The sequence below is a fragment of the Branchiostoma floridae genome, chromosome 1 (assembly GCF_000003815.2).
Source record: "Branchiostoma floridae strain S238N-H82 chromosome 1, Bfl_VNyyK, whole genome shotgun sequence".
NCBI lineage: Eukaryota > Metazoa > Chordata > Leptocardii > Amphioxiformes > Branchiostomatidae > Branchiostoma > Branchiostoma floridae.
The window spans coordinates 9,284,783-9,312,048 of NC_049979.1; the positions used below are offsets into that span (position 1 = coordinate 9,284,783).

General features: G+C 44.8%; 2 protein-coding genes across 8 annotated transcripts; both read right to left on the minus strand.

The window, feature by feature from the left end:
* Nucleotides 1-2: 2 nt before the first annotated feature.
* LOC118411674 (serine-rich adhesin for platelets-like) lies at nt 3-13,489 on the minus strand. Of its 7 annotated transcripts, XM_035814190.1 has the most exons (11): nt 12,992-13,192; nt 10,664-11,183; nt 10,082-10,177; nt 9,433-9,498; nt 8,669-8,902; nt 6,740-6,762; nt 4,982-5,103; nt 4,390-4,576; nt 3,431-3,966; nt 3,031-3,123; nt 3-1,895 (listed from the first exon to the last, which is right to left on the minus strand). In XM_035814190.1, the coding sequence occupies exons 1-11, from the start codon at nt 13,030-13,032 to the stop codon at nt 1,351-1,353; spliced, it is 2,463 nt and encodes an 820-aa protein (XP_035670083.1). In that variant the 5' UTR covers nt 13,033-13,192; the 3' UTR covers nt 3-1,350. The 7 variants fall into 7 exon arrangements, with proteins under 7 accessions (XP_035670083.1, XP_035670053.1, XP_035670047.1 ...); XM_035814160.1 differs by lacking the exon at nt 12,992-13,192 and adding an exon at nt 13,305-13,489 and having other exon boundaries at nt 3,431-4,576; XM_035814154.1 differs by having other exon boundaries at nt 3,431-4,576; nt 12,992-13,195.
* A 2,763-nt stretch (nt 13,490-16,252) lies between these two features.
* On the minus strand, nt 16,253-23,456 carry LOC118426053 (E3 ubiquitin-protein ligase Midline-1-like). Its single transcript, XM_035835304.1, has 8 exons — nt 23,233-23,456; nt 22,010-22,145; nt 21,214-21,357; nt 20,445-20,540; nt 18,418-18,674; nt 18,013-18,140; nt 17,517-17,685; nt 16,253-17,137 (listed from the first exon to the last, which is right to left on the minus strand). The coding sequence occupies exons 1-8, from the start codon at nt 23,454-23,456 to the stop codon at nt 16,651-16,653; spliced, it is 1,641 nt and encodes a 546-aa protein (XP_035691197.1). The 3' UTR covers nt 16,253-16,650.
* Nucleotides 23,457-27,266: the final 3,810 nt, after the last annotated feature.

The following is a 27,266-nucleotide window of genomic DNA, read 5'->3' on the forward strand; positions in this document are numbered from 1 at the left end:
TATCTGAAATGAGAAGTTTATTTTTTTGACAGCAGTGATAGCAGATATCACCAAATGGTGATGCTTTTGATACAGATAGCTATGGGTACAGTTGTGGAAACTCACCAGTATCTAATTGACAGGCAGGCGCTGCATCTCCAGAACGATTTGTATCAGCAAATAGGTTCAGTAAGATTGGAAAAATGTTGCTTTGTCACTGGATTTTGTTACTATTCATGAGCAGCGTCAGTGAAACATGATACTGGTCTGTCTGTCATTTCCATGTGGCGATGCGGCTACAATAATAGTTATACATTGTTGTGATAGGTACTTCACCACAAACATAAGAAAAACGATATGTAGATATTTGAATGTATGCACGATCTCTACACAAAGTAGAAGTAACTTCTAGATATTACTGAAGACTCCATCGATATGAATGTCTAAGTATGTCTATTTTACACACACAACTGATAATGGCGTCACATATCTGGTCTAGACCGGTCTTCCTTTTATATCGCCTTATTCACACTACAGGCTCTTTCCTATCTGCAACTTCTGGAATAGTTTGTCTTTATTTGGCACGTATTTCAGACAAAACTATTGCACTCTCATCTGCTTCGTGTGCTTCTCATAGTCTGCTTGCACGGTACAGTCAGGACACACACTGTGATAGAGTCAAGGTCAACGGCAAGTCAGACAACTATGGCGGCCTGAACATGACGGGTTCGTGTGTTCGGTACTGCCATCTTCTTCTTCAATGATTAATCTCAGTTACTTCAACTAACGTTACATCAGTACACACCTACGTTCGTAGTCGGTACATATCGTGAAAATAATTGCTATCATCATGAAAAAATACATCATTGTCTGAATTCTCCGTCACCCCCATCAAATGCAAGGGTTTGAGGATAGTTGTTTCTTGTTTCTTATTTTTTTTACATTGACGATTTTCTTAGATTGGTTAACGTTGCTTTATTTATGTTCTTTTTGTACATGCTTAAGAAAAGGCTAGTGGTTCACACAAAGTAATTTTCCTTCTTCTACTTTGAGAAGTAACATTACAGTTCTAGACTAAAGCAACGAGGCAGCTGCGTGGACCTAGATATCACTTATTACTGAGGCTATCATGGTCTGGAGAATGATACCCCTATCTCATTGATCGCAAGTGAAATGCTTAAGGTTTGTTTCCTTTGCAGCATTGCCTACAGCATTTCTAGTCGAAAGCTGATGAAAACCTCAAGTGCCCAACTAAAAATCCAGACCCAATGCAACAGGGTGGTGTTTGGCATAAAATATCAATTAATCTTTGTGTATAGCATATACAAAAAGGTGGTTTCTTTAGTTAATCAAGTAAAGTGTTTATCTGTGTTAATTCAGAAGGAAGTCTGGCCATGGACATCCGGAGACCACAGTGACGACACCGTCCCACAGAGAGAATGCCGGGCAAATCGGAGACACGAAGTGTGCTTTCAGCGTGTGCAGTCTCAGTCCGATATCTGCGTTGTAGAAGGCGAGCTCGCCTCTGTTGTAGTCTAAGAGAATTCCTATCTTGTCCAGGTCGTGCTGCATGGCCAGTCGGACGGGCGAGTTGACGTCGTGCCGGAGCGTGTACTCGCGAGCGTTGCGGCGCAGCACCCAGCCGTCCTCGGTGTTGCCGATGATGCTGTCCCGCTGCGCGTCTCGGGAGCACACACCGATGCGGTAGGTGCGGCTCTCGCTCACGTCAATCTCCCAGTAATGGCGACCGGACGAGATGGCCTTGTCGCCCAGCACGGCCACGCTGTACCCGAGAAATCGCTCCACACTATCCTCTACGTCGATGTCGTAGTCCGGGTCCCACTCCACGGTAAGGTTGCCGTTCGTCAGCTTCAGGTCTCTGTGCGCCGTTTTGGGATCCAATCGGAATAGCAAACCTGGCCAGGAGTTGTCAACAAAAGACCCAGTCAGTCTTATTTCTTAGACAAGAACAAATAATCCCGGAGGTGGACACTATTCCGGTAAGGTCTCTGACGGTGCGACACTCTCCAAAGCTCCGGATGAAGAAAATTCACTTCAAGCTGCTCATCATTTCGTTCAGCCTCCATCTTTTCGGTTTGCGATCTGATAAAGAACATTGGCGTTAGTGTACTTAGATCTAACACCTACGACAAGAAAGCAGACAGACAGTTATGATTAGGACCTGCATGAAGACCATCTCTTCGCTAACGCAAGCAGACGAAAGATAGAGGGTGAACAGTTAGTATGTTGTCGCCTGATATTTGTGAAGTTCAGCTCCAATCTCACGGCCTATCAAAGCTATTTAGATGAGGTTAATGATATGTCAAGGTGTCACTGTAACGTCAAATGCTCTACCTATGAAGCATCTATGAGTAACGTTAGGTCTTCTTTCTGCTCACCCACTCGGACCTGCACAGCATGGATGAGGAACTCACAATCATCAACACATTTGCTCAATGGTCGAGAAGAGCGATACAGAGGACGACGTCCTAGAAACAATTGCCGTTAGGCCAGGAAAGTGTTACAAAATCTTTAAAAAGAAAACCTCAAATTTTCTAGGACTTCCTACTTTTCCTAGGTATTGTCCTTCAAGGGAGGCCTCCGATAGAAGTAGAAATCGTCAAGGATCAATTAATGCCAAGTGGTGATGCAATTTGCCATATGTAAAATGTCCGACTAAAATCTTCTAAATAGTGATTGTGAGTTGGCTTCTATCGTCAGAAGCCTTCCTTGATCGTGCTAGATATTTCATAAACTTGGGTAGATATCAAGATACTAGAACTGATACTAACGATCTATATAACTGAAAGTCTATGTCTACAAGTTAGTTGATGCAGTAGTATGGTTTGTATTTACTACGAACGACATGAACCTTACTGCCTGTTACAAACAAAAAATCAAGAGAGAAATGAAGATTAAGTCTGGTTGAAGAAACCTACATGTAAGTGGAAAGGAATCTAGGATACATCCAAACACACACACACAAAACAACGACATTAGTTGAGGAATGTTACGGAGAGTGAGGGAGTGGAACACGTTGCAACCGCATACCTCGCTTTTCACTAGTACTGGATGGGACGTCACTTGGGGGGACAACTGCTGGAGTATCTGAAGTGGTCACGGGTCCTTCTGGGGCTTCTGGGGCTGTAACCGAACGTGTTATCAGAACATGGAAGGATACGGACGTGATCGGGGATTGGGAATGTCTAAGGATATGTGAGCGTGTAGACGGCGTATACTGGTATGGAGCGAAAACTAAATAAAATGTAATTTTGCCTTCTAACGTTGACCTACTGCCTGCAGCGCTAAAGATCTACGTAGACTTCTCTGCCCTCAGCAAAAGCTCCTTCTGAAGATTCTAACGCGTTCTAAAAGGAGAGAAAAGTGGTACTGTCAGCCTAAAAGCACTATTGGATAAGACGTCATACAGAAAGTTTTCAAAAATCCCTACCTGATCCTCCAGCTGCAGATCTGCTGCTTGCTTCGGACGATGTTGCCTCGGCGTCTGCTGTTTCCGATGAAGACTGTCGCGCCATTGCCGACCTCCTCAGCGCCGCACTCCGGCTCAACAGCGACATGGCAGACGTGTCGATATCGTCATGTCTAGAAGAAGTTGACAAGCTCTCATTTCTGTCTCTGTCTCTGTCTCTATCTCTTTCTGTTCCAAGAATGGCGGAGGCTCTCTCCGTTCTCTCGGCCCTTCTTCCCTCCAGTAGCGCCGACGTCCTTTCCAGGGCGGAAGAACCCCTTTCCAGTGCAGAGTTGGCTCTGTCCAGGGCTGAGGTTGTTCTGTACGAGCTCGGGCTTCGGTAGTCTGAAGCATCATCAAGCAATGCCGCAGTCGTTCTCTCGATTCTCTCTAACGCAGAGGCTGCGGCCGTTCGGCGCGCCCTGAGGGCGCTCCCAAAGTCGTCATCTGCCGGGGAGGAGGTCGTTGCTCTGTCGGCTCTATCTAGGGCCGACGAGCCTCGGTCCCTCAGAGAACTCCTGAAGTCGGAAGAATCGTCACGGTCAGCCTCACGTGCACGATCACGATCTAACGAATTCCTAATGTCACCGATAAGTCCTCTTACACTACTTCTATAATCTGAAAGATCTGCTGACGATGTGTCTAAGGATGTGTGCGATCTTGTGTAGCGGCGGAGCTGCCTGCGAGCGGGGCGGGGAGACATGGACAGGTCGTCCGCAGCCGTGGTCCGGGTGGACGACCGAGACAGGATAGAATTGTAGTCTCGAGAGGACGACCACCGAGACGAGGAGGACGTGGACAGGGAGTCAAGGAAAGAGCGACGGGCAGTGCGAGGGGTAGAGGAGTCATAGGAGAAGGTGGGAGAACGAGAGCGGGAATCATAGCGGGAAAGATAAGAGGAAGACGACAGAGAAGAATAATCAGAATCACGATCAGCAGACCGATAATCCCGTCTCCTCGGGGTGTCCAGCAGGGAAGACCGCCCGTCAGACGAGGACGACGATGTGGACGGAGACGGGGAGGCGTCGTCCTCTCGGTTGCCGGCGCAGCAGGCGTCGTCCTCGGTGTCGTTCGTCAGTGGAGTTTTGACGTACTTCGCCACCAAGTCTTGGAAAGGGACTTCCTCACCTACGGTGTACAAAAAGTGTCTTCGTTAGAGTTTCATTTCTTTCGAACGATCGTAATTTTTAAAACTGAATGATCAACATATTAATCATTAAAGGGGTCGTCCAGATACGTAAGTGCATAGAACGTTGGCGTGATTCATTTTTTTGCTGAATTCAGCTTTGAAGGGTTTCAAGGGTATGTAGTTTGGTGGCTGGTTTTGGTTCGTTCCCATCTAGGACTGCGACTAATAATCTGTTTCACAATGTCTAGACCCTGCTCACTGTTAAACAGGCTGAGACCAGCCAGTCTGTATCCCCAACAGGACAATGATGACAAGTGTTTTCCACACCATCTAGGTAAGCTATCCAGAATGGGCAGCACGCCAGGGTGTCAGTAATGAGGGGGATGTTTCTGTAAGCACCGCACCTTGGCAGAAGTCCATCTTGCCGATCAGCTCCCTCTCTGCTGAGAAGTTAACATCCCAGCGGATGATGGCTTCGGCTTCCTCCGACCTGGGCTCCACCTCCTGTGCGATCTCTTTACTTATTCTGCAACGCGTAGACATCATAGGTTAGCTTTGATCTACATTGTGGCCCATTTTATGAAAGACAAACAGTTCATGCAATTAAAGTTGTTGGTGGGACCCCGATAGTTGTACTTCTCGCATGTGTCATCATTTATCTTATCTTATTTTTCATTTTCAGTTGGATACATGATGTTGGTTTTCATCAGTACGAAATGTATGGTCCCTGTGACATCGGAAAGTCAAACAACAGTATAAAGGAAAGGGGAAACAATGAAAGAGAAAGAAAGAGACCGGTGGACCACGAGAAGCCGGTCTTTCCGATGTCAAAGAAACCATTTACAATTTTCAATCTCAGCTAGTGGTCGAAAATATATTTTAACGACCATCAACCACTTTGGGCTATTAGCATATTTATGCAGAGGAAGCAGAGGAACGAGAAGGGCATGTTATACACCCACACACCATCCCCCAAAGACGCACCCGTACACAGCATGGCTTACATCACATCATTACAGATCATACCAGACAGGGCTAGAATCTTTAATGTCCAAGCAGAGGTAGGGCCCGGCTCAGTATTTCATGTGTTTTTTGAGGGCATTTCCCATTCCCCTATGCAAACACAGGGACCACTAGAAAGAAGAATAAAAAGCAACGCCTGGATACTGAGACAGACCTTACTTCTGCTTCACGATGACAAATTTGCTTGTTCGCCGTTTGATCTCAATGACAAACTTGGTAATTGTCATACTAATGAACAGTGAATACCCTTTGACGCAAACTATGTGTGCTGTGAAATCATATGAACAGCCTATTGTGAATTACGGACGGTTTCGAGCCCTGTGTGTATAATGAACCTATTTTCTAGTGTAAAGTAAGAAGCATGTTATCCATCTACTACGACAGCTTGGTGCCTCTCCAGCGGAAAATATTCCGGACTGGGGAGAAGGTCACCCATGCAGTAACTTAAGGCGCACAAGGTCACGCCATGCAGCTTTCAAACACACTCTGTAACACAAATAAAGGACATGTGTGAGTAAAAAACACAAGACTAAATCTATCAATTTGTGCTAGGTCTAGGAAAAACTCCATGTTTAGCTACCGGGGCTGGGTTGGGACACGTCCAACCGCACATTCCAGGTTGTTATAGACGGTGGTTCATGCCGCAACAATGTCAACTACCACGTCATAGACTAAAACAACGTCATAGCATAACACAGATAGATCACAGGTGGCTGACTTAAGGACAGCGTCAGAACTGAAGAAGAATCTTAAAAGGTCGTTTATCTCCCAGTGAGGAGAAAGTGAGAACGCCAGCTGTAATGTGTTGATGTCACTGTCACTCTATGATAGACTAGCTCAACCTTGTTTTTCAGCTGAGGGATGGGAGAGCTACATAGCGCCGCATTCACCGAGCATCGTTTGCGCATGCTTGACAGTTGGAGGCTACGAGACAGCTACCGTCATGTGTATGGAATGTTGACGATGCGATAGACCTGACAAAATTCATGACCTACACATACGTCAAATATGACAACAGTGGCGATGTTCCCTTTTCCATGACGCTTGTCTTGTTTGTTAAACGTCAATAGTTAAAATTTGTCATGGCCACCAAGGTTAAAGGTTAAAGAGTCACTACACTCATCAACCAACGCACTTACTTCTCTTCAAGTTCTGGTACATTCTGCTCGGGTCAGGAACGATGTGAAAAGAGATAAGAACATTTAACATTATCATACAGAATTGTAACATAAGACTACCACCAGAAACACAATGTGTGTCATCATCAATATGTGTAGCAACGTTTGTACCAATATCTTATCTTCGAATGTTGTTGTTTTGAACTCTTGACATACTTTCGACTGTACCACCCCCTTGTCTGTGTCACATATTGATTCCACATGATATCGTACTGAGCATTTTCTCCGATATCAAGTGGTCTTGTCAACAATTCTTGTGCCAAGATGACACTGGGATTAAAAAAGAAATGCATCTATTATTGAAACCTTGATTTGCGGTGAACAGATGTACTAATAGTCTCAACCGTCAGAAATTTCAGAAATATCGGGTTCGACCAAGAAATCCGTTTTAGAATCTGACTCTCAATCAGTATCATTTCTGTGAAACATTGGCGTCATGTTCATGTGGACATTGCAGGCACATGTCTTATGTTTCGTTATTCACTGTGACTATTTCAAAACATAGAACAGCGTCAACAAGCAAATATGGTCCTTTTGGAAAGGACTGAAAAGTACACAACTGTCTTTATTTTGTAAGTCGCCTCAGGTATGCCGTAATCCTATATGGAAGACATGGTCGGAACACAAACGACCAGTGTCTCGTCAGCCCCTCTCTCCACGCTACAGTGGGAGATTACTGCAGGGTGAGCGAGGCAGAAACACTCCAGGCGCAAAACAAGGCCATCCACGCCTTGCCCCCATTAGCAGCTACATGGACTACATTGCCGGACTACTTTTGGGAGGGGGTTAGTGTCCCACGACATGCATGGTCGAGGTTCTCCATATAGCTTTGCCAAAATACGTTTTCAAGGTGGTAGTCAGTGTGGGTTACTGAGTTCTAGCATCCAGGACACATGCCTTAAATTTCCATCGCTTGGACGTTGAGGTGTTTGCTTATTTCGTGGTAGATGTTTAAAGTAAGTATATAGAGCGGAACCTGAGAGCCCGAACTCAATGATCACAGATTCACAGGTATCAACATTGTATCACTTTCTTTGAAGTTGTCATTTATGTGCCATATTGGATTGCAAGGTCCAAATGGGTCGACACTTCCGTTATCTCTGATCATTTCTACCAGGTAGCATTGTACAACTCATGATCGAGAGCCAAACCACGACAACCAAACATTGTGATGTGCAAACAAGAAATCAACAACGTTTCATTCACTATACTCATATATCAACATATATGATATTGCTTGCGAAATCGACTAATCCACATGGTAAGGTCTCTTTACTTTCACGTTTTTAACATGGTTTTGGTTGTCAAAAAGTCGAAATGTATGCATCATAAAATAACACGTTGCCTAATGATCCGTTACGCCATTTTATCTGTCATTCTCTGGCTCTAAAACATTCTGAAAATGGCAATCGATCCAAAATCTGATTTTCCAACCCACAGACTGAGTGGAACATCCCGCCAGCCTGTTATCCCGGACATGACGGCGGTGTTAGGGCTGAGACGCGACCCTAGATACCAGACAGCCTTCACAGACACATTCCGACCTATCTTTCCTTAGACTGGGAATGTCTGCTCGGTTTTACATAGGGAAGAATTTTGCACAGTCTAACTTCTAAAACTCTGTTTAAACCACAGAGGAATCTAAATGATATGAGGGGTTTACTCATTGGACGAGCCTCTCCAATGTGGCAGATTTGACATCACAGAAGGATCACTGGGGTTTAACCCCCTCTCCCAAACGTATAGTACCAATGACAGTGGGTCTATGCAAAATAACCTGGGGAAAACATTTTACTGATCAGTCCCACAGATCTGTCTGAGACCTGCCCTAAATCTCAGTATTCTAACTGGGATGCGTACTTTATTGGAGAATAAAATACAAGTACGCACCTGTATAAACTGCGCGACGTCCTTTTTGCCCAGCATGTCCTCGACCCAGGCGGCCGTCTTCTTGGACTTGTCGAGCCGGGTCTGTCTGGAGGCTATCTGCTCCCTGAGCGTCCGGCTACTCTCGCGTTGTTCCTTCTCCAGCTTCTCCACCAGCGCGTCCTTCCGCTCGTTTATCAACGTGATCAGCGACTCGCACTCCGATAGCAACTTTGCCTTCGTGTCTTTACATTTACTCTGTGAGTAGCAAGGAGCAGAGGTTAGAATAATGGATGAAATGTATGACTCCTCATTACTACGTGTTCGCATCCACGACCTGATGATCAATCTAGCTGAAAGAAAAGGATGTGTCATTCATCGGCTTCTGGGTCTGAAAAATAAGCAACTAAACAAATAGATACACAAATTGTAAACAGGACCGATATTTTGAGTCTTCATTATATGTACTTATGTAATACAATTAGAGTTTCAACATTTAAGCCTGCAATATGAACAACTCTTCCCTGATTTTTTAATTAAATATATCTATAATACAGCGGACAACAATTAAGACAAGTCAATATCAAATGAATACCTACATTTGTACATTTTACTACTTCATGAACGTCTTCAACAATAAAAGTCATAACATGTACACCTGAGGGGAAGAGGACCGATTTTGGAAATAAGGAAAATGTATTCGGTTTCCGAGGTCATGTTTGTTTGTTTGTCTGTTTGTCTATTACGACTCTGTGTACCTTGGATACATGTAGCTCGCCGCTACTTACTTCAACGTCTGCCCCGTCGTGCAGTCCGTAAATGGATCTGAATTTCCTTCGCGAGCCGGGATCACCCTTGAACGAGAGCAGTGGTGTCGCGGGGTGAGGGGGTGTCAGGGGATTCCCCACACCACGCGACGGCGGGTCTGCGGCACTACGTCTACATCTACGCCTCTACGCCTACCCCTCACTTGTCTAAATACTACGACATAACCATGCTTGCAAAAATCAGCCAAATATCTATAAGTGGTCCGTGCTGAATGAGGCATTCAATGTATCTTTGATGACGATGTATATGGCGAACAGAAATTTCGCTATATGGGTAATTCATTGGAACTGAAAAAAAAGGAAAATGGTTGAGGCGTGATTTAATGTTGAGAAAGGCAGGAGCCGTTAATGACATGTGAGTGCGAAGTCGAAGCTGGAGGATCATCGCTGTTAGTCACAGTTCTGTAAGGAAATGGAGGAGACGATGGCGTCATGGGTTGCTAGGATACCGAACGTTGGCATGTGTGACAGTAAGATATTACTGAAAGATAAAGATGCAAGTTTAGCAATGGATATCCGATTGGACTTCTGGACAACATGGAGTGTGTTACAAAGTCAGATCATTCCTTCATATTTTGCGTTGATGTGACAGAGTACTGAGTAAACTTACCTCTATTATCCTTAAAGTTGCCTGTATGTCTGACATCTCCTTGGACATATCACTGTTCTTCTGTTGAAGTCTGTTCATTTCCGTTTCTATCTTTTCCTGTGAAAGTACAGAGTAAGCAAGACTTGAGAACTAAGACACTACCGTATACCGAACACTCATGAACGAAAGCACCAACATGATATGTGGTATGATATAATATGGATTATCATATTAAACGATACAAAGTTAAGCCATGCCAGGTAACTATGCAAGATTAAGACTTACAGGAAACCTTTTAAAATTGATCATTACGACCACAGAGGTATATTTCAAAGACTAGTGCTGTAAATTGTATCAGTTTACTTCCTTCGCCTGTATTATCGCGTCAACAGCGTTAGGTGGTAACAGCAGTATCAACATTGCCGTGTTGTACACATTTCTGCACTACAAGTCGGAGCATGGGCAGCATCAATCAACAGTTACAATAGATATGACGTCGCATTTCACATGTAAGTATCCAGTGCCTTTTCTACAGCTTGGGGATTGTGTGAGGATTTATTGGGCTATGTTTAGAGATAGGCCGTTTTCAGGAATTCAGCTGACCTTCTTTTCCTTGAAGATCGTCTGCAGCTCGATGATGTTGTGCTGGTTGTGTTGTCCGATGACACACAGCCCACATATCGGCCTCTCGTCCGTCACGCAGTACAGGTTCACCCTCTCGTCCTTGTGGTCCCTGCAGTACGCCCCGCCGCCGGGAGGGGCCGTCTTGATGCCCGCCGACTGCGCCACTCGGTAGCTTTCAATGATCGTCTCCACGAGAATGTTCCGTTTGAGACCGTCTAGTCCCTGGCGACCCAGGGTGATTTGATCCCGGCACGTCGGGCACTTGAAGGAGCCGCCGTAGCGCGCCCAGCCGCCCATGTTGGTGAGGATGTCCTCGGCGCAGTGTCGGCACAGGTTGTGCTGACAGGGTAGCAGCAGCACCGGCTTGTTGAACATCTCCAGGCACACGGGGCACGACAAGTCCCGCTCGAGGCTCTCCATGACGAGACCCAAGTCCGGCGCGCGAATCTCTCCCGACGAGTGACCGAAACTACTTCCGAGAGACGTCATCAATTGAAGCCTACGGAAAATCACAGACACAATATCACACAGGGGAATTCACAAAGATACTGATATACATGAAGACATGATACACTGTACACAGTGACATAAAGGCAGCATGTTCTTATCAGATTTACAAGTAGATGACATGGCTCATAGACGAGCGCAAAACAAGCAACTCAACAAGTGAGAAAAGGCCCTAGCCACTAGACTAACCGCTGTGTTCTGTCACAGCTGAAAGTAGTAGGTCATGTTATCACTAACCTGTCAGAAGCACAGGAGCCGAAACATCTACAGTAAAAATCCAAGTTATTCTCATGGGCATTGCGTAGTCCTTTGCGCTTTTATACCGTGGTGACAGGGTAGGTTTGACCTCGAACCGATATAGTCCGGTAGGTCTGCGTCAACGCCAATATAGGCGTTGTTTACTTCCTGTTCGTCAGCCGCTTCACAAGATCATGACGTAATGGATTATATTTAGTTATCAGAACATTCTGGATGATAACAACTGGTTACAGTGATATCAGAATCAAGAGTGTAACGTTTTCTCAAGCCTTTAGCATTGGGAACATATAGAGGTATCACCTGACATTCAATGCTTGAGTTCAATTTAATCATACTACACATGTCCAGGCTTTCAGCATCTTTCTTAGCGAAAAATTGAAGTCTGCTTCTTAAACCATTATTAATGATTGATATTTGATACTACTACCCGTGTTTTTGTAGTTTTTGCATTTGATGCATCGTCACTCTTTTAAAACATACAGATTGATGCCGACGGGTATTGATGTGCACGGTTATATTATTTCTGCCTGTTTTTCCTTTTACAAAAAGTTTCCTTTTAACTTAAGGTGTGTCGCATCTAACTTTCTGTACTGTACACTTCTCACTCTCTATATTGTGTTTTATTGTGTAAGATAATACAGATATCATGTTACATCCGTTACTGATTCTTATGACCCCCGCCAAATTTTCAGTTAGTGACAGCAGTCACAGTATTAACCTCCATGTGCCCACACACCCTCTTCATGCCCCTGCCTGCGCACCTTTCGGACACGGTTGAAGGCAAGAGTGTCAGGTGAAGTAACTCGACGAGACAAAGATGTCCTTTGACTACCGAGCCAAACCGTTTACTCTGGTCTATTTGCTCTGACTTGGCCCTCTCCTCGTCACCGATTAGTCTCCTGTGACTGGGTGCGGATAAAATTCTACCGTCTATTTTTGTCGTCCGGTTCGTCGTGACACACAGCTGCAGTCCACACATGCTCGATGTCTCACCCAAAATAACACACGCACTATGACCGGCAAAACTACCGGCAAAACCCTCCCACCACCACAGACCATCTCTCTCACCAGCCAAAGTCTTTCCAGCCGAATTCCTGAAGTTAAAACAACAGAACGGACCCCTTCCCTGGTTGGCTCAGTCAGTATGGAGGATTTCAAGCTACACAAACCATCTTACGGCCTTACGGTCTTATATGGTAAATCCATGTCCCAAAACGAAACTTTCCGCAAACAAGTTTCATTTACTGTATAAGACAAACGACGTCTGCTTGCACTTAGTTTATTTTCCCAGTTTTATAATTTAGGAAGCCAGAAACTACGTGAGGTTAGGACATGGCGACGGATGAAACCGGAGACATTTAAGACGATGCGAGTGATCTACACTTGATATGAAAATACAATCGAACCTCCAATTTCAAGATGGGCCATAAATATCCAATGATTAACCCTAGGCGGTCGACATCGGAAATCAAGAGCCCCTAAATAAAGCCCTTTGTCGGCCATACAGCACTTGACACAGCGGTAAACAGTACCTGTACCTACCCAACAAGGGGCCGCCCAGCTTTTCGAGGCGCGATCTCCATGGTTGACTCTTCTAGTTAGTAAAGTCATGCTTGGTAGAGAGTGTATATAGCGGCTGTATTCCCCTGGTACAAAATCAAATCCGATTTTAGCGTAGAGTAACTGTGGCGGGATGCCTAGAATGTCGCACACTCAGATGCCTTTCCTTTCGCGTCCAGGCCCGCTCAGCCTTTCCCCTCTGCCCCCGGGCTACCCAAGGTTCTCTCTAAGTGAAAGCAGATCTGTGAAACTAGCGGAGATCACAATACACACAGAGATAATTCTCAGCACTTACCAAGGCTACAGCGGTCGCCATTTTTCCTCGCTAGGCACTGTAGAAACGAGGCCACGGCGACTGTGACTTGAAGCGAGGCATCTGTTTGCCTTTCCTAATACGTAGCTGCCATTCTGGGCCGGGCCATGCATGGGCTGACGTCAGGCCGGGGCGGCGCGCGCACAGGAATCTCCGGAATCCCCACTTCTAACCCTCAAGTAGTGAGGTTCCGACTTCGGTCGGGGACTGAGGCTGATTGGATTACTTACTTCAGGATCGTCTCAAGGAAGTCAGCTGGGAGAGGGTCTTTACTTGACGATGAGAGTTCCCATTTCCGCCTGAAGCACCCCTGATTCCGGCAAAACTTTGTCCGTAAACCGTCTCACTCCCAGGCTGCCCTGCCACACTTCTCACCTAACTTCTAACTGCTTCGGCAAACTTAGCTTTGGCAACACGCGTGCTAAACTTACCTCTCCAGTTGTGAGTGTAAAATTATCTGGATATTTTTGAGAGCTCTGAGGTGACTCTGTTAATTTCCTTTCTCAACCGTCCTTGAAAGAATAAAATGTTCTTAAAATGTACGTGTCCCAGAGACCATACATAAGTATGCAAAAAAAGTTTTTAAGAAGACCTAAACGTTCTTCTTCACAACATTTCGTTAAAGTAAACTGAAAGAGTTTTTTTCCAGCGGAACAAAAATTATCAAAAGGATAGGCACTACTATTACATGGCTACGTGGGAAAACAGGAGATGTAGCTCGGTTTGGTGGCCATACAGTTACGATTTTGGTAAACAAATTATCTGTACCCCCCTTTGACAAAATATTCCACCTATTTTGGCCAATTTCTACAATTTCTTTTCAGTGCACCAAGAGTTCTGGTACATGCTAATCGTCTATAATGATTTGCTTATTTCTACAACTTGACAGCGGAGAACGGGTTTAGGTTTCTTCTGGTTTGTGCCCTCCTCGGTTCTCTGGTCTTATGTCTATAAAACATTGTGTGTAAGACGTGCCTGTCATAGACTGCTGGCTGGTTTGGCATTTGATATTTGCTTGAGTAAACTATTTACCCTGGTTAAATACCTGAGGCGAGTTGCCCGCGGCACAAACATGCCGTGTGACCGGAGGACAGACGTGGGGGAAATGTCGTCTATGAAACATACTAGACCCAGAGGTATCTTGTTAACGTGATAAACCACGAGAAAAGCTGAAAAGTCGGATAATGTTTCCGTGGTCGCCGACATAGGGTCTACATAAACCTATTCTTGTTTCCGATCTTGTTCGGCAAGACTGTAGAAGGCACCATGACTTTGACTAGAATCTCACCCAAGAAGAAGAGTATGTCCTGGCTGTATCAACAAAAGACATGCATGTGGTCACAATATGTGTATGAAAAGTCGGTGGCCTTGAACTTGGCGTTCATGAATATCGAGATCGCCACTAGAATTGTGAAGCAAGTTTACAAATCTTAACATTGCTCTATTTGTTTTATGGAAATCAAGTTCAAGGGGGGGGGGATCTTTCAGTGTAGTAACGGATCAAACCTAACTAACTAGCTTTAGACTAGAGTAAACACTGTGATATTGTGTTTTTACATGGTTTAAATCTCTCATGTTACCTGCAATTAGCTCACGGGCAAGAATTTGCATTTAACTTTATATTACTATCGTATAGTTAAATGTCTACATACTTGCTTATTTGCTACATACCGACGGGCTTAAAAGCTAATACCAGTTAAACCCTTGATCAAAATGACGACACCAGATGCTCATTTTCCACACCCGTCTAAATCCTGAACAAGAGACCTGTCACAATTTCCGAGGGGAATAAACGCCAAGTACAGACTACGATTGCCCGATTATATCAACACCGCCACTTGAGGGAAGTACATGAATCTTAATATTGCTATACTTATCTTATGGTCATGTCTTTTTTGTTTTCGGTGTGTTCATGACAAGGGACGAAAATATATGTTAAACCTCTGTACAGCGGTTAGTTAAGTGTCTACATAGCCACTTCACAGTTAAACCCTTGACCTCAATAATGGCTGCTCACCTGGGGACTCACATACCCATCTCAATCCTCTCCCACGGGTAGCACTAGCAGGGTCCACAGAACCGCCCAAGATATTACATAAACTTGTCCCCTGCCAAGAAAGGTCAAACATCCCGAGGGGGCGTTAAGCCATTCGCACGCGAGGCATGAGACGTGACATCCACGGACAGGACCACCTGGAAACAATCTTAGCCTAGCCTTCATACCAGGCTCCTGGCTCGGCCTTTTCCATAATCTTCAGGCAGATATACCGGAGGTCAAGGAGAGTAGCCGGCCAAGGAGTGACCATTAGCCACTGGGAGCTAACGATCACTCCTTTGCAGGTTACACCGAGTCCTTTGTCAGTTTTTACCATCTCTAACATGCCACCAGTAAATCTGCCTGGAGATTACATTTTCTATTGGAAGCATATATTGGATTGGGCCGTCTGATTTGCTTCGTTTACTGACAGCCAACTATCCAACTCAAGGGCCTAGCAATCCAAAAAGGTCGCATCAAGTTGCCAAAGGCGTTAGTCGGTCATTGGAAGTGTCGAGAGGTCATTTTCAAGAAGATGCGGGGAGGAAAAAATGATACGATCGCCCCATCTTTTTATCACCTTTTTCGTCAACCTCGAATGAGAAAGTTGGAAACCGCAAACGAAATCAGTGCATATGCCCCCTTTGATGTGCAGTCATATGCTAGGTAAGGAACTCCATAGCAATGCGTGTATGATGACGATATCTTCTTTATAAGAACACTAGCGGTCGGTCCCTGAGCTTATCGCTGCTGACAGGTACCTCATGTACAGTCTACGGAACTGAAGATATAAGGCATAAACAGGCGATGACCTCCTAAAAGGTTCGGTTGGAGCTAAACGACCTGCGAACATGTCGTCGCAGACGCGCTACAATAATGAAGAACCCAGTATCTGTTCTAGGCACTGTGTATCTGGTTCACTGGTTTACTCTACAAACATTAGATGTACACTTTGTATTTCTAATTCTTGTCTGATGTATCTATCAGCATTTGCACATCAGATAATTAAGCATTATTTCCCGGATAACCTATGCCTGCTTTTTACATTGAGTAATATAAGGCTATACGTAGAATCTGGACTTAATGATGACACAGGTAGTACATACTTTAGATAAAAAAATGTCAAAACACTTCAGTTATCTTCAAGTCTTTAAGTCACGACGCCTACAACTTTCAGGTGATTAGAATAGTGGCCTAATATCAAAACAATGTCTTCCCGCATAGGTAGCCGATTGTAGAAGTTTGTATTGGTTACCAGGAAGTCGGGAGAAGGTTGAAAACGATGTAGTAGATTTACTGGTATCCAACCATCCTCCCCATCAGGTTGATGAAGTTGTAGATCACCTTCCCGGAGTGGTCAGACGAACTGTGGAACTCTGGCGCTGTCCTGCCCGTGTAAAGGACCAGGTGGCCCTCTCCGACTGAGAAAGCCGGGCAGATAGGGTCCTCTCCCTTTACGTCGAAAAATCTGTGCAGTACCACATAGTCTCGCATGGTGTCGAAGAACGTCAGAGTCCCATGCTCGCAGTCCAACAATACGCCGATCATCCTTGGGTACTCCTGAACAGACAACATGTATATCTGCACGTCGTGATGGGCGAAATAGTCTCCGCCTTCCCGGCTGATGCACCAGGCGTCGGCGGTGCACCCGAGCGACTTGTCCCGAGCAACCCGGCTGGATGCGACGCCCAGTCGGTAGGTGGTTGCTGCAGACACGTCCACTTCCCAGTAGTGTGTCCCGGTGCTGAGGAACACGCCGCCCAGCACACTATAGGAAAATCTATGAAAGAAGAACAAGAGGTTAGTGAATGTAAGTTGTTTCAACGTAAGAGTTACACTTGAACTACTGACGCCAAGTGTACGGCATTTAAAATATTACTGTCACACATTGCAGCTCTATTTTCTGTTCAGCAAGAAGACGACTTTCTCTTGTCCGTAGGACTAGTCTGACTGTGTGAGAAGAGCAAAGGAAATATCGACTTCCGACAACATTTTACCAATTGCTGACGTCACACTCGAAGAAAAGCACAGACAGAAGGAAGCGTTCAGACAGATGAAGAAGAAGAGTGAGACCATTTTTTCTAGTTGGTTGGAGAACAGCTTAACTTTTCTGTTAAGTATCTCAATTATGAGTATCTCGAGAACAATGAAGAGGTAACCTGGTAAAGCGTTCCGAGTTTTCACAGCTGTCGGCGCTGTTGGAACAAGACGAGTCGAGTGAAGCATGGCGGCAGGTTCTTCTCTCGGCGTCCATAGCGACCACTGTGTTGCCATGGCGCAGCACCAGCTCTCTGTGCGCCGTCTGCGGGTCCAGGGTGAACCGGGTACCTGCTCACACGTAAGGACATCAGACATCTCAAAGATTGTTTCTTTACAGTATATGCTGGTGCGATTAGTATATAGCTCTAGTAACAATGTCTTGGGTTTAAAAGCGCAGCCAGGTATATACAACTGAGCCGTATCGGGCATCACAACTGATAAAATCCGGACGATTGCTGTTAAGCACCATACGCTAATATTGAAATAAATGTTTACTATCGAAGGACACATAAATCTAAAAGCGTGGAACTTAAGGGGTGGATGTGTAACTAGCAAAGTTGAGTACGGATTAGAGCAAATAGAAAGACTATATAGACTATAGTCATAAGAAATTACCTTCGTCCTGACTCAGCCTGATGACCATCTCCTTCTCCCTGTGTAAGTCTATCCCTGCGTGCAGGAAGTGGGAGTCGGCGGCAGGGAGACGCGCCATGCCTCTCACCACAGACACCGCCTGGTCTATCCTGGAGGCAAGATTTAAAAAAAAAATGAAATGACGAAAGGAATCACTGAAAAGTCTTTAAATACTTTGAAACATGGCTGTGCGGCCACAAATATCCACAAACTCATAGCCATTAAAAACGTCAGCGAACGTTCAAAAGCGCTCACAAGCATTCTCAAGCGTTCACAATCGTTCGCGGGCGTTTCCAAGCGTTCACAAGCGTTCAAAAACGTTCGGAGACGTCCGAGAACGTCCTTAAACGAACTTTTTAAAAACCATTCAAAAGTCTACCGGTATACCGTTGTTTTGTCTCTCCTGCAAGCACCACGAAAGCCCCCGGGTCGGTTTCCTCCAGCGCCAGCCGCGCCTGACCGCTGACCACCCGGCTGTTCACCAGCACGTCCCGGCACGTGTCGGCCTGCTCACCGAGCTCCTGCAGCTTCCCGCCGGCCTCCTCCTCCACCCGCGCCACCAGGCCCAGCTTCCGCTCCTCCAGCAGGGAGATCAGCTCGTCGTACGCGCTCGTCACCTTGATCTTTTCTTCCTCAGCTTTGTCCTGATAGGGGAAGGGAGAGGGTCTTTTGGTAATTTCATCACGAAAGCTGATGTTATTTTTGGGTGGTGAGATGGTCCGGTGTTTAGTTTCAAATATTCAATGAAACAACCATTATACGAACAACTTGCTTTGTCTTTGTCAGCAGGGCTAGCTCTTTGTACAGGCTAGTTTGGTAGCCCTGTCAGTGTGTGCTGAACAGCCAAACCAATAAATAGATATATTAGCAACCATTATACTAGATATGTTAGATACTACCATAATCCCCGTTGTTAAAAACAAATCTGGTAATATTTCTAGTAGTGACAACTATAGACCAATTGCCCTGGCATCAGCTTTATCCAAAGTCTTGGAGGCTGTTTTATTGAACAGGCTAGAGCCATATCTTCAAACCACTGCTCATCAATTTGGTTTTAAACGTGGACATGGACTCGACATGTGTGTATTTACTCTAAAACAGAGTACTACCGGGGTCTCGGCTCGCCAGTTTTTGCCTGTTTCTTAGACGCCTCAAAGGCTTTCGACAGGGTAAACCATTGGACTCTATTTAAAAAACTCCTTGACAGAAAGGTCCCGGTGTACTTGGTGAGGTTTCTGGTTTATTGGTACCATAACCAAACAATGTGTATTAGATGGAACAATGTTTTGTCACCCTGCTTTTATGTATCAAATGGTGTAAGGCAAGGGAGTCTGCTATCCTCACTATTATTCAATGTGTACATTGATGATTTAAGTTCGAGACTCAGTAGTACGAAAGTAGGCTGCTATATAGGAGGCTTTCTTGTGAATCATCTTTTTTACGCTGATGACATGTGTTTATTATGTCCCAGCCTCAAGGCTCTGCAAAAACTTGTAAGTACGTGTGAGGACTTTGGTTTTGAAAATGATTTGTTATTCAATGTAAACAAGACATGCTGCATGTACTTTCCGAGTGCTAATCTGCCACTTCTACATCCGCTCCCGTCGATCAAACTGTATGGAGAGTGTTTGAGATTTGTGACTTCATTTGTATATCTTGGGATTGCTATTAATGACAGACTGAGTGATGACGATTGTATACTCGCCCAGCTAAGGGGTCTCTATTGTCGCGCAAATACTATAAGGCGAAAATTTTGTATATGTTCTCCTTCTATTAAGAAAACGCTGTTTACAGCTCACTGCGCCCAACTTTTTGGTGCGCAGTTATGGAATTCTTTTAGTTCGAGTGTTCTGTCGAAATGTCGCATTGCTTACAACAATTGTTTCCGCATAATAATGAACTTGCCTAGATCTTGTAGTGCAAGTGATATGTTTGTGTGTAACTATACGGACACCTTCGACGCCAGATGGCGTAAACAGTGCCATTCATTTGTAAATAGGCTTTCCAACTCAACAAATACCATTATACAGTCTGTGCTCAGGTCCGACTCTTTTTACCACAATTCTTTCTTCCCCAAGCTCTGGCGTCGCCTCTATACTTAGAATATTTTTTTATGATGGTCTAACATGGTGTACATATTTCATGTCTTTCATGTTTGTCCCTTAGTCTTATGGGCCAGTTAGAGCCTGAAATAAAGAATAAAGATTATACAACACCGGTGTATCAATAGATCCCTAATCCAGATTTCTTATCGACTCTCTTCTACCATGTATGGACTGATTATATAAGTCGTGTACAATCAAGAAATACAAAACTTGTACTAACGGCGAATTCTTAAAAAATCTTAAAAGACCAAACATCTGTGTTAGCGATAAGTGTTGGCCTACCACAAATGCCACAGTAGCAGGTCCTACCTTGACCTCCATGATGACGGAGTTCAGCAGCTCTATGAAACTCTCCAGTTCACCGTTCGTCTGGTCCAGCCGCTCCAAACTTGCCTCAAGGCGCGCCTGAAAAGTTAAAGCGATCAATCTCTGGCTGAGACGAAGCGTGGCGTTCTTTCTAGATAGCATACAGTGCTCGCATTTAAATTTGAGTCAATGACGTCGACACCTAGGCCTCGCCTGGCCACAGACTGCAAGATGCATAAGAGTCTGGAGTAGTTCAAGGGAGGGTTCCTCAGAGAGAGTCACAATGCCCTGGGGGCCATGAGAGACACAGGGTAACCCCTACTCTTGTCGAAAATTGAGTTGAAGTTCTGATTTTATGGCGTTTACGCCTGAAAGTTCCCCATACATGAAGCGCTGGCTTTACGTAGACACCCGAAAGGTTCAATACGCAACCAGGTTCCTGTCCATGATGCTACTTCTCCTTCACACGTCCCATACCTGTCTATGGTGCTGATCTATTGTATCCCATAGACTAGTGCTCCTTTACTCTCCGCTCTGAATCTAGTGAGGGCAACTGCCAAGGTGTCAATCATGATTTAGCTTGTGGCGTCACTGTCTCTTCTTGTCAGATGCAGGACGGATGCCTATTCTGACCACTATACAGCTTTTGCGTTGAAAAAGATAGAGTTCGATTTGATCCACCAATTTCACTCGGGCACAATTAACGAGTACTCTTTCTCGCCATCTTCACTCTGTGTTAAAAGGAAGCTGTACTCGAAGTTACTGTCTGTACCTTCTTCCATTGGAACACGCGGCCCAGTTCCGTGACGTCGTGGTGGCGATGTTGGGTGATGACGCACCGAGCACAGATGGTCCTGTCGTCTGTCTGACAGAACAGGTTCACTCTCTCGTCAGGATGGTCCGCACACATGGTGGTCTGGACGACAAAATGAGAACATTTGACCGTGGAATTGACGTTTCGGGGTTTGAGAAATGTTTTTGTGTGTTAGTCCGTGGTAGCCTGGGTACCATCCTCCACTAGCTTGTTCTCCCCTTATGCAAGTTAGCTTACCACGGAGTAAAAAGGGAGAGTTATTGGAGATTACGTAAGATGGCACCCATTGGCCGTTAAAGACAGAGACCTCTTTCTGTTTGTTATGCTTTTTTCACGTAGCTAGACGTGTGTATTTCGTAGATTTTGTGTACTCGTGATACAGCATCAATGCATTGCTTCTTTGTCACATCCTGTGAAAGTATGATCAGCGCATGATGACAAGGCTAAACACCGAAGGCAAGAACCCGGATATCTGTAGGATGCCCCTGTCACACAGTTGGCTATCTTCAGCCGTATTTGTGGATAGCCAGAAAGTCCCCCTACTTAAAAATCGAGGATTCCGCGTTTCCTTCGCCTGAAATCTTCTCTGTCATATCTATCGGGGCTTGGTGACCTGCGAACATCGGCCGACCCCTAAAGATTCAGGGAAATAGTACTGCCAAAAATGTCATTAGAGATCACAGTCTCGTCGACCTATCGATTTTCCTTTTTTTCCCCTCATAGTTCTAACCAAAATGACGTGTATTTGTGATACCTTCGGCTTGGGTTTGGCCTGTTCCTCCTGCCATGTCTGCAGGACCTTCTCAGCCAGGCGGTTTCGCGCCACCCCGTCCACGCCGCGGGACAGCCAGAACTCCTCTCGGCACACGGGGCAGCGGATCCGCCGGGACCTGGCAGGGACCACAATCAATAGAGAGACAGGTTTATTCATTCATCAATATGGTATGTAGTCTTTGTACAGTTTTCATGGATTTGTTAAAATTCGTATCGATCTTTTATCTACAAAATATGTACACTGATGGCAAGATCAGGATTTTACCCCCAAACTAGTACTTGGGTTGCAAGGGTTGCATTTCCAAACCGGGCCCCAGGCAGTCGGGCTGTTTGCAAGAACGAAAAATAAAGTGAACATCAAGAAATAAACAAAAATTATGCTCATGACTATTTCTATAACGTTTCTTTTTACGTCTTATTTTGTCTTTTTAAAGATAATTTTCGTTCCTGCAAACTACAAGGAGCTGGTGTGGAAATGAGACCCCAATAATAGCGGGATTGCTATGGACTGCATCACGGCATGCTATAAGGGTATTTTCAGTCATCTTGATCTGTCTATTAGCTCTTCAGAGCGACACGAAAGGCAAGAAAACAGACTAAAATATTTCACTCTACTTTTACTGACACAGACAAGTAGATGGATGTGCGGGAACGTGTCGAGCAAGCTAATAAAATTCTAAATTGTATGTAATTACGCCACCAAATTACTAATAACTAACTAGAACACTTGTTTATGGACTCTAGTCATGCTAATCTCAAAGACAGCGGAGGGAATTGCGATATCAAAACACGATGCATTATCTCCATAATAAAAGCTGACCGAGTTGTTACGTCTTCTTCCATTACAAGCACTACCGTCCAAATCTTCATTTCAAGCGTTTGAAGTATTTTGCTGCAAGACTAGAGTGTAGTTGTAGCGGTCTATTCAAAACAATAAGGCATGTTTCCTGCCCTGGCAGACATTTGGAGGGCTGTCTTGCGAGACTGTTTAAAAGTCGGTAAAACTTTTACAAATTGCTATCGTTGCAGGCGACATATTAAGACATCGACATCGATTCAATGATAAAATCTTACTTTTTTTGTAACATATATTTCCAAGACATGGTGGCAACCCACTCAAGTCGTAACTTATATCAATGCTTTCTGATTGAATAAGATATTTAAGAGTGGGTTTTAAATTCTTGACATGCATCTGTGTCTCACCTGTAGGGTCCCTGGAACATGTCCTGGAGGCACGCCTGGCAGAAGTTGTGTTGGCACGGCAGCATGAGCACGGGAACGGTCAGCAGGTCCAGGCAGATCGGACACTTCAGGTCGGACAGAACCGTCTCCATGACTGCCAGCGGGGTGGTGTCCACACAGGCTACAGGCAGGGAGCTCGGGGGAGGGGGGTCATCCAAGCAGTCTTTCCATGGGGCAGCCGCCATGTTATGTACGATCCTGGTGACAGAATTGAATATTATATGTGTGAAGAACACTTACTCGTCTGGAACAAGTTAATAGCCCCGGAGGAGCAATGATAATCAAGTAGCCACAGATAATCTTGCACAAGCCAGTTTGTAGCGACTAGCGTAATGAAACGTACGGTGTTTCTGTAAAAGCCTTTCAGCATGAAACAAAACATCCGGGTACAAGGTCTAGTGCACTGTTTCGTGCACCTGAGATACGCTAACTTCCATTGCTTCACCGCACGAGCCCTTGTAATCTGGGTAATATTAGCAGAAGGATGTCCATGCAGCTCAACTAGTAGCCCAGTCTAATCTCGGTTGGGACTGCATCTGTCTTTCGGAAGGGACGTAAAGTAGGAGAAGTGCCTTGGACACGTCCAACCAAACTCTACTTGTGCCTATACTCTGCCACTGAAACAGCATGGAATCTTGCTGTCCTTAAGCCCGGGGCACAACCCGCCGTACGTGCAATTTGTCCGTACGTTTTTTGTGGAGGCCACGTCCGCCACGGATTCCTGAAAACGTTGAGGCTGTACATGGCAGGTGCGTCGCCCGTACTGGCACGTACGGAGGGTGAATCCGCAGCCCGAACGCAGAAAAAGTTCTGCATGCACTTAATTTTCTACGGCGTGTCTGCGTGCTCCCAAATCCGTCGAATTCGCGACGAGCGCGTACGGATACGGTACTTACCACTTACGGACACCAAAAGATTGGCCACGTTTTGGCACGTAGACAGCACGTATTTGCACGTACGGCGGGTTGTGCCCCAGCCTTAAGTGTCACTAGGTAGAACAAATTATAAGTGTCTGAACAAGCGAATGAACATTAGCAGTTGCTGTGTTCACAGACGGACGTGTATAATGTCCTTGGTTCAGACTACTGATGATTAAAAGACCCCCCCCCCCCAACAAACAAGCAAGACTGAAAAACATTGAGGCGAAAATGGTAACTACGATGTTATCATATAGACCTCACTATCTACGGACTACCTACCTCCTCTTAAAACAGCAGACAGACTAGATTTTACCAGATGAGGGGTGCACACCCAGGTCTATGTTTACGCATTCCGAGAGAAACTAGTCGGGGCACAATGACGCTGTTCAAGAGCTCTTGACCATGTCTTTGCCTTTGGATTATGGCACTGAGCTGTCCTTGTGGGGGTAAACAGGTGTTTGGACAGGTGTGGCATTACCTCAGACGAGGCGTTTTTTCAGTCCTAAGTTTTAATCAGGACAAGAACGTGACATCTTACACGTTTGACATTTACTCAGGAGATAATGCGAAGAGCTACACCCTCACCTGCTGGGTGTGTATTCTCTCAGGTTCTAAAGATCTCTAAAGAACACCAGAGAGAAGAAGTGGTCTCATATTCCACTAGGGCAATGAGATGGGTTTGAACTTCTCATCGTTGTATTGGTTTTATCTTGATTTTGGACGTAATAAGTAGCTTTGTTGATAGAATACATCCATTGCGTGAGTAGAATGTGTGGCACTCTGGCATGACCGGTCTCGCCCTCTTGCTGAAAAAAAAGCTTGGCTGATTTCCGAAGGGTGACGACTTCTTCAAGGTTAAGGTCACCAGGCGATATCTACCGCACACCAACACGCTAAAGGAAGACTGATATGAATAATTCGTGGGAGAACCGTATGCCTGTCATGTCGAGAATTTCGTCTATTGTGTCCTTTGCTGTCAACCATTGCTCGTTGCATCGTGTAAGCTACAAATCGCCATACATGTAGTCACCAAATAATTACACTGTCAGGATGAATTCGTGTGACAAAACCTACCACAAAATCTTTGGTATTGTAATGTTAGATGAAGGTTACAGGATGATGGTGTTATGAGATGTAGGGTTCAGATTGCCAAGAAATCTCACCTGCCTTCTTCGTGTCCAGACCGTCCCAACTGAGCCTGACGCCGTCCTTTGAACTACTTCAGGTTGGTCAGCCACAGGTGGGAAAACGGTAATTATCCCGGTGGCGACTGTAGCCCTCCAGGTATAGGTTACGTTTTCGTGCAGCGGCTCAGACATGCAATCATGTGACCAGAAAAGGTCGTGCTACTTCAGGGGATCGCAACAATGGTGTATGGCGACTCCCCTTGGGCTGTGTTCAATTATTAACGGCATCATAACACACCGTGTCTTTTACAGGTTTTCACAAGAGATACATTGTCTGGTACTATCGGTGCACTTGAAACAATCTCCTGTCAGTATCACAGTGGGCAGCAATGACACGGGCCTAGATCATTCTACTATATCGTTCTCAGTTAAAACGGATATTTGACTGTCTGTAACATCTAACATTAGAGGGTGCCTTTTTGCCCTCGGCTCCAGGCGGCGTAGTCCTAAAATATAGTGTGCTTGTGAAATTAGAGAGTGGAATTCCGACACATGTCTAATCACGTGGAGCTACGTGTGCTGAATGCACAGGTGTATGCACGGAACGTTTTGATGTAAAATGTGTCTGGTAAAACGCCAGGACACGGCACATTGGTACTTTATATTTTTTTCTGGATGAACATCTCAGGATATGTCCCTTCATTTTTGCTTTTATCAGATTTGCAAGTTCTCTGTCAAAACAGTTTCTCAATGGTACAACCCAAAATAGACATGCATATTTCTTTTATATGATGTGCTTGAATGTTTGTAGCACTTCTCAGGTAAAACGTCATTCAACGCTTATCACAGGATTGACCAAATATCGAGCATCAATATTGTTTGTTTAACGTTTTTGTTTATTTGTTTTGCACTTAACTACACAGCAATGAAATATAAAGGAACATAACAGTGCAAGGGAGGCCAAAAGCTTCTGCTTATACGAAGGCCCCTTTAAGCCCCGGTCACAAGAATCGTACGATTGACTGCGATGGAGATTTTATGCGCGGCATAAGCGCAGTACGTCGTAAGTCGGGGAAGAATCGGAAGCAATGGTTTAAATATATGAAGCCGTGGTCACAAGGATCGTAGTGCATCGTACGATGAGGTCATTAGAGCGTGTCTGCGTCAATCGCAGGTAAATCATAGTAAATCGGGGAGCCTCCTATGACAAAAATAGAGCTGAAATGGATTTTGAACACGTTCAAAATTTCGCTATCGTCGTAAGATTTTATTTGCCCCCAAAGCAGACTTCATTACGGCAATTTTTGTCTACTGATGAGGTTTTAGATTTATGAATTTTTAGCATGTTGTGATGGTTTCAGTTTTCCCTGATATTGTCGATATTGACGAAAAGGGAAAATATATCAGTCGCAACTGCCACAATCGCAAGAGAACAGCGCGCCCCGCACAGGTGATGCAGACAATTGTTTGATCGCTTCATGCACGTGAGTTTATAATTAGATCAAATCTCAGCTCTCGTCGGTCTTGGGTCAGTTTACCATAATCGTAATAACCATGGGGAAAACTCAAACATAAAGGCAGGCTCTATGAGTCGGAAACATATATGATATAATGCTTATGATATGATTTTTGTATGATGGCATCTTTTTGTTGATAGCATATCATGATACAATCTTCGAAAGAGCCTGACACGTATAGCCGGCAAGCAGGCCGAGATAACCATACCAGTACTCACGCTTGATTTGAACTTTTGCTTGTAATACTCTTGTTGTCATGGTCTTTTTAAATTTATTTTTACAGTTAAAGATATTATAGGAAGGTATTCAACAGCTATGTCCACATTTTGTTGGTTAAAGAAGCACAAAAACGGTCAGACGGCTATACAGAAAAGACACAAGTGAATCATTTGACCTTATTACTCTCTCATTTTTTTAATGTATTTCTTTTA

What these genes read in the sequence shown, in the direction of transcription:
- LOC118411674 (XM_035814154.1), bottom strand. Translation starts at nt 13,032, where the DNA reads ATGGAGATCGCGCCTCGAAAAGCTGGGCGGCCCCTTGTTGG. An exon ending in ACGTCGCGCAGTTTATACAG is followed by an intron (nt 6,763 to 8,668) that starts GTGCGTACTTGT and finishes TGACCCGAGCAG; the next exon opens with AATGTACCAGAACTTGAAGA. An exon ending in ATCTGCAGCTGGAGGATCAG is followed by an intron (nt 3,124 to 3,430) that starts GTAGGGATTTTT and finishes GTTCGGTTACAG; the next exon opens with CCCCAGAAGCCCCAGAAGGA.
- LOC118426053 (XM_035835304.1), bottom strand. Translation starts at nt 23,456, where the DNA reads ATGGCGGCTGCCCCATGGAAAGACTGCTTGGATGACCCCCCTCCCCCG. An exon ending in AGGCCAAACCCAAGCCGAAG is followed by an intron (nt 21,358 to 22,009) that starts GTATCACAAATA and finishes TTTGTCGTCCAG; the next exon opens with ACCACCATGTGTGCGGACCA. An exon ending in GCAGGAGAGACAAAACAACG is followed by an intron (nt 18,141 to 18,417) that starts GTATACCGGTAG and finishes TCTTGCCTCCAG; the next exon opens with GATAGACCAGGCGGTGTCTG.